This window comes from Carettochelys insculpta, chromosome 1, assembly GCF_033958435.1.
Source record: "Carettochelys insculpta isolate YL-2023 chromosome 1, ASM3395843v1, whole genome shotgun sequence".
NCBI classification, from domain to species: domain Eukaryota; kingdom Metazoa; phylum Chordata; order Testudines; family Carettochelyidae; genus Carettochelys; species Carettochelys insculpta.
This window is the reverse complement of record NC_134137.1, coordinates 147,194,627-147,205,356: the sequence shown is the minus strand read 5'-3', so window position 1 is coordinate 147,205,356 and position 10,730 is coordinate 147,194,627. Positions and strand designations below refer to the sequence as shown.

General features: G+C 42.1%; 1 protein-coding gene across 1 annotated transcript in view; it reads right to left on the bottom strand.

Moving 5' to 3' along the window:
• Positions 1-867: 867 nt before the first annotated feature.
• TLR7 (toll like receptor 7) overlaps positions 868-10,730 on the bottom strand; it is a 29,479-nt gene continuing 19,616 nt past the window's right edge. Inside the window, exon 4 of the mRNA XM_074992865.1 lies at positions 868-5,761. Within this exon, the coding sequence (XP_074848966.1) occupies positions 2,612-5,761 (3,150 nt within the window). The 3' untranslated portion in view covers positions 868-2,611. The remainder of the gene's footprint in view (positions 5,762-10,730) is intronic.

Below are 10,730 nucleotides of genomic sequence, written 5' to 3'. Positions count from 1 at the left end.
CATATGTGAGTGTGGGGTGCCACATGAAGGTTGTTATTTGCTACTCCTGCATTAATTCCTGCATAGACAGTGAGCTGTGGCTCAGTCTGTGATTAATGCACTGCTTGGGAGAGGAACTCTGATCACTTTTCAGAGCTGAGCACAGGCAATCATTCAATTTTTATAGGCTGTGCATGGGCATCGCCACACACAGTTACTCCTGCTTTTGCTTACTCCTGCTCATGAGCAGTGACTGGGAATCACTACACAACCCTAACAAACATTTGTGGAACACCATCCTTATTTACACTTATTGACAGGTAGGGGGAGACAGACAAGATTGTCTTCTCATTCTCACCATGATGTTTGACAGGTCTGCAGAAAGAGGCCTAGGTGCCAATAGTCCACAGCAGGATGAACCAAAGCATTTTCTTTCACCCTCACCAATGATAAGAGAAAATAGGCAGGAGCAAGAAGAATTAGAAGAGTCTTCTGTTCCTGCCCCTTTCCCCGTACCCAGAAATTGGAAGCCATTCCACTTAGATGAAACATTGTGGGAAAAAGTTGGGGGAGAAGCCACCAAACATAGCTTTCTTGGGCAGAATAATCTCCTGCACGCTGTTCCATTATCCTTCATGTACGCAGTGTGGTAGACAGTGTTCCCTCTAACTTTTGCCATCCACGGGCAGACTAAATTCTGTTACATGCACCAAGGCATGTGCGAAGGTGCACCACCAATAGAAACACATGCTGCTGGCTGTGAAGGCTCTGCTAATGAGCTGGGCGGCATCTGAATCTCTCCTGGGTGGACAACCAAGAACTCAGCTGACAGGGAACACTGGTTGTAGCCATATAAGTCTCAGAAGATGAGGGAGACAAAGTGGGAGAGGTATTTATTATTTATTTGTCCAACTTCTATCGGTAGGAGAGACAAGCTTTCCAGCTTACACACAACTCTTCTTCAGGTCAGGGAAACATACTCAGAGTGTTGCAGATAAATACAAGGTGGACCAGTTTGTTTAGCATAAGTAGTTAACACGTATTTCAAGGGACCCTAGAAGATGAAGGGCCTTGCTAATATCCCTCCACTTATTTTGGGGCAGGAAAAAGGAGACAAAGTGAGGAGGAAAAAAGGCACCCAAAGGCAAGGGAAGGAGTTGATAGTGGTGTATAGATTGTTGTAATAATCCATAAATACAATGCTTTATTCAGTCCTTGATTTTAGTGTCTAGGGAAGCTATGAATTTACGCTAGAAAAAGAGCAGGTGGTCCTTTGAAGCAGTTGTGAGGAGAGGTGGAGAAGCAGAAAAGAGCAGGAAAATCTGCCCCTCACCCCTCCAACAGCTACTAACACCTGCCTCTCCTGTGATAAGACTTGCGGCTCCAGAATTGGGCTGATCAGCCATCAACAAACTCACAAATAGGAGGGTGACATGAAGATGCCCTCCTCTTTATTGAGTGACCCCTGACAGAGAGAGCAGGTTTCCTTTGAGAATGAGGCCTGAGAGGTCAACTGTAGAGTGGTTGCTCTGTGAAGAGCACTCACCTTCAGGTAACAGGGTACTTTTGTTTTTTATCATTTTTCAGTGTGAGTACTCTGAAAAGGTAGTGATTCACCTACATAGTTATCAGGGCACCTAGTGCTCTGGAAGAGGTACTCCACATGTTTCTGATAGGCATGTACAGGAGCCAGGGCATCTGAATGACGTGTGATGGAGGGTATTGATCACTGCAGAAGTGGAAGTATACCTACATGTTCTGCATCTGTTGTTCTGGCGGGGTCTGGTGCTGCTTTGAGTGGGTGAGCTATTGTTTTACATGAGACTCTTTTTTCATCTAATAGTGATCCTAACAGCAGCAGAGTCTATCATAGCTAAACACCTAATAGCCGCTGCATGGGAGGTGGATGACCCCACAGCTTGGGGGAGACAAGCACTCCCAGTCTCCGGCCGCCCAGGCCCACTCCCCATGGTGGCCACTGGCCTCTGCCCAACCACCCCATAATGGGGGATGCTGGCCCCAAGTCTAGAGTAGTGCACCCTAGAGCTGCGAGGAGCCAGTGGGTAGAGCAGCTACAGCCTTCTGTGGCCCTGGAGCTCTGAATAGCTGGCAGGTACTGTGGCATAGCCATCAGTGAAGCATGGGCATTGCCAAATGGAGGAGTTTGGGTAGGCGTTGCCTTCCCCTGCCTATGATACCCACTACCCGTGAGTCCATATAGTACACTAACACAAGTAAGTGGTGACACCTTTGAGCCAACCTATGGGAGATTCTCTCAGCCTCCATTGAACTGAAAACTGCAGGCTAAGCTTCTGTTCCAAACCTGAGTCATCCAGTTGGTAGTGCATCTCCTCTCTTTGTGTAGCTGTGAGTGCCAGGTAAGGTGCATGTCATTGAAACAGTCTGCTTCGCAAGTGGTGATGGTTAAACGCAAGGCTGTCATGTTGCAGGGCAACAGGTAAAATACTGTCTTTACAATGCCGGTTGTGCGTTTAACTCATTTAACTTCCAATATGATGTCATGCTTAAGTTATCGCTTCTGCTTTGGACCCTTCTTCAAGTAAAATATGAGTTTCAATGTCACCCGGTGTACGCAGTATCATACTAAGATTTTACAGATAGAGCTACACAGCTACACAGTTTCTTGGAACAGTTTGTTGTAAGGCATATGATTGTCTGCCATTAAGGCATTTTTCAGACATTGCCAGAAATAACACTGGGAGCGAGGATTGGTTGGCCATTCTAGAACAGAGGTACTGCACAGTCTCTTCCTCAGCTGAAGATATCTGGACTTCTTCAGAGTTCTCTCAAGAAATATCAAGATAATCACATCCACTTTTTCATCCATAAGTCTCTGGTGTGCCATGTAAAATGCTGTCTTAAAGTTACCATTCGTTGTGTACTTGTTAGTCAGCACAAATATGGTTTTTCTGCTTAGTTGTATGCTCTGGGAAAGATTGTCCAAAACGGGTTGTCCTGGCAGCCAGTCTCTTTCTTCCAAACATAAATTGAACTGTTTCTCTTTTTGATCTTCCAGGTTTTCAACTAATTCTTTCAAGACCCATTCAGTTACATCCGGATCTTTGTTATCATAGGAAATAAAAGCATCATAGCAAGTTTCCGGCGACTGTAAACGCCGATAGCCCCTTAACTTCGCAATGCAGAAATGGTAGCTATACCACACATCCCAAAAATAGAGGTGACTTGTAACTGTGAACACCATCAGACACAGGATAGCTGATGCTGACATGGAGTACAGGGTCACATAGGAGGAGTCCAATTCACAGGTATACAGATCCAAGAAAATCACACTCTTGCCTTTGTGTGCTCCTGGGCCTGCACAGGTCACATCGGTGGCTAGCAGAGGAATCGTAACCTCAGTCTGGTTGATCCACCAAGCAAACCACACAGCATCACAGATGCACTTAAAAGGGTTGCCATGTAAAAGTAACATCTCCAGATTGCTGATGACATTCTCCGGGAAGCTAGATTTCTTAATTATTTGGATTTTGTTTGAGCTGAGGTCCAAGTATTTTAACTGGAAAGCATCTCTGAGAAAGTACTTAGTCAGCCTTCGGATCCTATTGTTTTGTAGTATCAGTTTGTGGAGGTTTGCCGAGCAATTGGAAAGCTCCCGTGGGACCGTACTGAGAAGGTTGTTGCTAAGATCCAAGGTTTCCAGTGTCTTCAAAAAGTGGAGTTTCCCCCAGTTGAAAGACTTCAGCTTGTTATTGCTTAAGATGAGTATCTTAAGCCTTGGAGGCATGCCTTCAAAAACACCAGGAGGTAAAAAACTCAGAGAATTGTAGGAAATGTCCAGTTGCTCTAGGTTGGTCAGATTCTTGAAAAAGGACAAGTATCTTGTATCCCCATCCCTCCATAAAACATCTAAGTGATTTCCTCTGAATTCCAAAGTCTGAAGAGAGTTACTGACCATACCTGCAGTGGTAGAAGTGGAAATTTCATTCCCATTCATCATCAGCTTCTTCAGAAAGGTCAAATTCTTTGTAAAATCAAGCATGTGTGTAATACCTTCTGCCAGAAAATAATGATTGTTATCACTCAGGTCTAGTATTTCCAGATCTTTCAGTTCCTGGAAGGCAGTCGAGTATAGCAAATCAATCCGATTGTTAGAAAAATCCAGATATTTCAGTCCAGCTAGAGGTTGGAACTCACTTCCATTCAAAGTCTGGCTGATAGCATTACCTGATAAATTGAGGCATTTGAGGAAAGTGAGATGCTGGAAATCAGAGGGATTGATAAAAAATATGTTGTTTCTGCTTAGATCCAGAGTTTCCCCATAACTGAGGCACTCTTCATTGACAAAAGGTTGAAAGGAACCAGACTCTTTGTCTTTAGATTTACAACTTCGCCCATACTCATCATATCTGAAATAATGCATGTTCTGCTGCATTTGGGTTTTGTATTGGTATTCTAGAGCCATGGGGATAGAACAAAAACCATGATGATTGAATTCACCTGAAGAAGGGGATATTTTATTTACTGAGAGGTCTATGATTTTAAGAGTTGGGAATTTTTTAAACATATTTAGGTTAGCAACTTTGATAAAATTAGTTCCCAGGTCCAACACTGTCAAATTTCTAAGATGAAGCAGTGGACTTAGGTTTTCTTGATTTAATTCTCTGAACACATAACCCTTAAGCCTCAAGATTTCCAGATGTGAGAGAGAGGCAAATGTCTTTGACAGGTTTAAAAATGAAGAATAGACCTGAAGTTCAAAATTAAAGGACAGATCTAGCTCTACGAGGTTGGGGATAAAGTTCAAAAAATGAGCTTCTCCAATTTCTTTGGCTAGGAAATTCTGGGAAAGGTCAAGCATTTTGAGATTCTTGGTGTTCTTAAACCAGCTACTGGGCACAGTTTGTAGGGAGTTACTGTGAAGGCGCAGAATTTTTAATTGTTTTAAGGTGTCAAAGGCCTTGTGGTGGATCCAAATTGGGGCTTTATTAGGGCATGGTGTACATGGAAATGGGGCATTGTAACAGCGAGGGCAGTTGCCACTTAAATCAAGTATTTCCAAAATATAGAGGTCTTTTAAATCATGCTCCTGAACTTTTTGAATTGCATTATTATAAAGGTATAGTTCCTTTAAAGTGGATGATAAATTGTGTGGAATGTAAGTTAAATTATTGGATTTCAGGGACAACACTGTTAAGTTCCTTAAGCCCTGGAAGGCTGCCTTTTCAATTTCAAATGAAACATTGCATGGATTACGGTAATAGCAGTTCTGTCCCAGGTACAACATTTCTATGTTTCCAAGTTCTGACAAATTCTCTTTTGTGATGGAAAAAATGCTGTTTGCTTCAAGGCTCAGCAGACGTAAATTAGGAGGAAGACCCCGAGGTATTTCTAGTAGCTGATTTCCATCCAAGTACAATGACTCTAGCTTTGTAAGAGTGGCAAAGCTGTTGTTCTGGACTTTCAGGCGTTTGGTGCACACGTGGTCCTTTGGTCCCAGTCGAACAGGCACACAGTTGCATCTAAAATCAACCTCCACGAGATTATCAAGATGGGCTAAGGATGTTGGGTAAATATTTGGAATATGGTTAATGGTGAGAGTCAGGTTGGTGGTGTTAGGAGGAATCCCACGTGGGATTTCGATGAGGTGACGATCACTGCAGTCCACTATCACATTGGCTTTCGAAGCTTCAACTTTCACATCACAGGGCAAGCTTTTAGGAAACCATCTGGCAGACAACAGCGTGGAGAACAGGAACAATAAGAGGAACTGCAATCTGTTTGAGGGCCGTGTGTGAAAGGCCTGAAAAGCAGGAAAGAAACACACATGGATTTAATACAGCTGCAACAGAAACCTACAATTATTTTTCTCTTTTAGCTATTAAATGTTATATCACAAAGGTTTCTATTCAGAAAGCCCAAAAGATCATTAAAGAACTTACTCGAAAGTGCTGTGAAAGACAAATTAAATTAATATACCAGGAATTTTTTTGGGTTAACTTCCATTTCCATGCACCGCTACATTATAATAATGTAGATCCACAGAAACCCATTTGCAAACTTGTGTGGAATTAGATAGCTCTCTATTTAAAAGCCTTAATTAAACCCCAGATAGAAACCTACCAACACAATCCAGCTGTATATGCTAAGTCAGCAAGGCGAGGTGGAGGGATCTAACATTTGTTTCATTTCATGCTCGTGATTTCTCCTTATAGTATGGAGGGTGTGCGGGAGGGACTGACCGACTGGCTGGGGCACTGGGCAAGGTGGGAGGGGGCTGCTCTGTGCCCCCGGAAAGGGAAGAGCTAAGGGCAGTCATACCTCAGTGCTGCCTGATGTGCCCTGTGCTGTGCACCGCCCACCCTCGCCCCCACCATCCAGCCTGCACAACTGCCAGAGTGCACCATGTGGCACTCCAGCAGTGATTTAAAGGGCTCGGTGCTCCCACTGCCGCTGCTGCTGTAGTAATGGCAGCTGGGAGCCCCGGACTCTTTTAAATCGCTGGGCCCCTGAGCAACTACTCTCTTTGCCTTCCTTGCTGCCCCCATAAGCAGGTCAGCTTCTCGGTATCCTCTGAGAATGTAGTTTTGTTATATTTAAAAGTATCGGGGAAACATTCCAAATAACACATTGGAAATACGCGGTAATTTGTAGCAGCACAAAAGGAAGCAGTGAAATGACTCGTACAAATTGCTATCAAATGCACAAAATAAACCAACAGAAAAATATGATGTTACTGTTTTTACAATACTCAGGTCCAGTTTATAATAGGTTAAAACAGGGGCCAACACATATGCCAAGAATGGCATGTGAGCTGATTTTTATCAGCACAAAAAACAGGAGCTCAGTCCCATCCTGCCCCTCCTCCCCCATGCAGCCAGGAGCTTGCTCAAACCCACCTGTGGCTTAACAAAAGACCAACTAATGCTACCAACCACCACATCAACTGTAAAGCTCTGTATCTTTATTTATTCATTTATTTAGTAATGAAGCTGTTATAAGTAGCACTATTAGTGACTTTAAAAAGTATCACGGGACTGTACATACAGGTCAAAAGGGCACATTTTGGCAATTCCCCTCAGAAAGGTTGCTGACCCCTGGGTTAGAGGCTTGTCCATAGGGAGACAGTAGGTTGGCAAGCTGGGATGTATATATCACTGCGTAGAAGCCAGCTGTGCAGTAGGTGACCGTTTGTACTCCATGCCAGGCACTAACAGTTCTGTATTGCACTTGTACCTACTGCCAAGTGATACTGAGCTTTCAGTGTGTAGTAGCAGGTTCAACTTGTGTGCGCAGAAGGCTTGTGTACTATGTATTCACACCCTGGCTTGCCATATGCTACGTTTTGATGTGGTCAAACTGCAAATTTTCAAAAAGGAAAAAGTGACTGGGGTGTCCAACTTGCAACACATTAAAGGAGCCTGATTTTCTGTGGGTAGGTGCTCTGCACCCTTTAAATCAAAATGAAATATACTGTCACTATTTAACAAAATCAGTATATTCCTTTGAAAATGCAGGCCAGTAAAGTGTTGCTGTACAAATGATGGCTTAAAAAGAATCCAGCAGAGGTATAATTTTAAATTGGCTGTGTCCCTTGAACAAATAGTCATAGCTAAACAAGACAGCCTCAAACTACTGACATTTCAGAGAATCTCCCAAAGTGAGTGCTATTCTCACACCTACCTTTGTGATCTTGGCTACTCCTTCTAGTTATAGTTATAGTTTTAGGGGGCGCTGGGGATGAAGAAGAATGGGGAAGTACCCTTCCTCGGTATTCTAGTAGAGAATTCCTTCTATTTTGTGCACTCACTGTTTTCTGCTTTAAGAAAATCTTCACTGAAGTTGTCAATCACCTGAATTTTAATACAATTGTAACTATCTATATTTAGTATGCATTTTGGGAGTGGACCTTTTTTGTTTTGATTGGTCAATAAAGTCAATTAAATCTTTTAAAAAATTCAGAATTATAAATTTTTCCCTCATACTTTGATTTGGATGGAATGAAGAACAAAACATTGCACACAATACTTTTTACATGAATCATAACTAATTACATGAGGGAATGCAGTGACTGAATCTGGAAGTTCAATTAAGCATCTAACTACATTGAAAATCAGATGCTTAAACAGATGCCAGTAGGTATGTCAAAGTGTTTCTTTACTCCCGTTGGATTACGTCAACATTTTTTGTTATCACTAGCCACCTGTTTGAATGAAAGTCTATGAAAGTGCTGATGAACACTAATTTAAATAAACTTGGTTGGTAACATAGGCATTTTAAATATGTCTTTGCGTTCTCTTTAGTGTCATCCACCCTCAGGAAGTTCACTGATGATGCTAAGCTGTGGGGAGGGGTGGGTATATTGTAGAGTAGGGATAGGGTTCAGAGTGACCCAGACAAATTGGAGGACTGGGCCCAGAGAAATCTGAGGAGGTTTAACAAGGAGAAGTGCCGAGTCCTGCGCTTAGGACATAAGGATCCCAAACAGTGCTACAGGTTGGGGGCCAATTGGCTAAGCAGTAGTTCTGCAGAAAAAGGACCTGGATATTACAGTGGATGGCCATGAGTCCATGATGAGAAGCTGGACATGAGTCAACAATGTGCTCTTGTAGCCAAGAAGGTAAAAATATAGTGGGCTGCATTAGAAGGAGCATTGCCAGCAGATCAGGGAAGTGATTATTCCCCTTTATTTTACACTGGTAATGACACACCTGGAATATTGTGTCCAGTTCTGGGCCTGCCATTACAAACAGGATGTGGACACATTGGAGGGAGTTCAGAGGAGGGCAATAAAAATGATTAGGGGATCTGGAGCACATGACATATGAGGTGAGGTTGCTGGATTAGGCTCATGTAGTCTACGGAAGAGTAGAGAGAGTGGGAATTTGATAGAAGTCTTCAACTACCTGCAAGGGGATTACAAAGACGACGGAGAAAGGGTGTTTTCAGCGATGACGGACAACAGAATGAGGAGCAATGGTCTCAAGCTGCAGTGGGAGGTTGTATATTAAGAAAAACTTTCACCAGGAGGGTGGTTAAGCTCTGGAATGGGTTAGCTAGGGAAGTGGTGGAATCCCCATCTCTAGAGGTTTTTAAGTTCCAGTTTGACAAAGTCCTGACTGGGATAATTTAGTTGGCATTGGTGCTGCTTTGAAGAGGGGCTTGGACTTGATGTCCTCCTGAGGTATCTTCTAACCCTAGGATTCTGTGATCTGCTCACATAGTTGCTTCCTTGCTGCTTCCCAGCTCCAGTCATTTTGTATTTCTTTGTTACCTAAAATACTCAGCACAAGATGTATATAAAAGAGTTAACAAGAACCGAAAGGAGATCAACCACAAGAAATAGACGGATTGGGTCTCATGTGACACTGCATTTCTGTTCTCTAAAAGTAACAGTTATTTTCAGAACTTCAGGATTTAGATAAAAACTGAGAATAATGGGATAATAAGAGTAGATAAATGAGGTTATCTGCAGAGGAGCAATTAAAAAAATCACACATATACGAACTCAATATTTTAAATTAATAAACAACGGAGTTGGTGAATGAAGAAAAAAGAATATACAAGTGGGAACTAATTTTTTAATAAAATTAACTGGAAAAACAAACTGTGAACAAGATGAAAAATTAAGATTTTTATTTAGTTATAAATGGAATTATTTTTGCTAAAAAGTTGCAAGGGAAAAATTTCAATAATATTACATGTCGCTTCATTTTAAGGAATACCTTTAATACACTCAAAAACAGCACGTGAGTGATCAGTAACTTTCATAAAGGATGAGTAACTACATATATGAGTATTAGAAAAACGAAAATTGCTACCAAAAAGGGTGAGCTACAAACCGCTCCTCTACCAACAGCAGAATCTCCCCCAGAACTATGAGCAGGGAACTTGAGGCTATACACCAGTCATGAGAGCTGCAAGAGATGCTCTCAGTTTCTAGCACTAGGTTGCTAAGGAAGCCTCAGGCTCAATTAGCTCCTCTCCAGAATTATGTGGTTTGTCTGCCACGGAGGTCACTCAAGGCTATGTCTACACTGCAGGGTTTTCAGAAATAACTTTCAACATTATTTCTAATGTCAAAATAAGTTATTTCTGAAACCAAGCATTCACACCACAAGAGCATTTCAAATTGAGCATTCACACCAGAGAGCCCAATTTTGAAATAAGAGCAATGATGGGCTGCCTCCATGGAGGCCAATTAAGTTATAGTTACCTCTGCTTAGTGAACACTGAGACCTTTTTGAAACTGAAAGCAGGGAGGTCAGCAAAAGTAGTTCGTTTTGGGGGAGTTACTATTTCTAGTTAAATGCTCTCTTAATCCAGAATAACAGGCTTTGCAGTGCAGACACAAGGGATTTTTTTTTTTCAGGAAACAAGTGTTGGTTTTTTTGAAAAAACAAGCCCCAGTACAAATAAACCCTGTGTGTGTGAGTTTTTGCACAAGCACTATTGCAGGGGAAGACGTGTCTAACGTCAACATGCTGGCTATGTCTATACTTGCATTCCTCTTTTGAAAGAGGAATGCAAATGAGGGAAATCAAAAATGCAAATTAGCCAATGATTTACATAGTTCATGCTTCATTTGCATAATCTATTTTTGGAAGAGATTCTTTCTGAAGAAAAAAAGCCATGTAGACGGGCCTCTTTCGAAAATAAACCCCATCTTTGAAACAACCCTTCTTCCTATTTTGTTTCAGGAAGAAGTGTTCTTCCAAAGATGGGGTTTATTTTCAAAAGAGCCCCATCTACACTGCTTTTTTTCTTTTGAA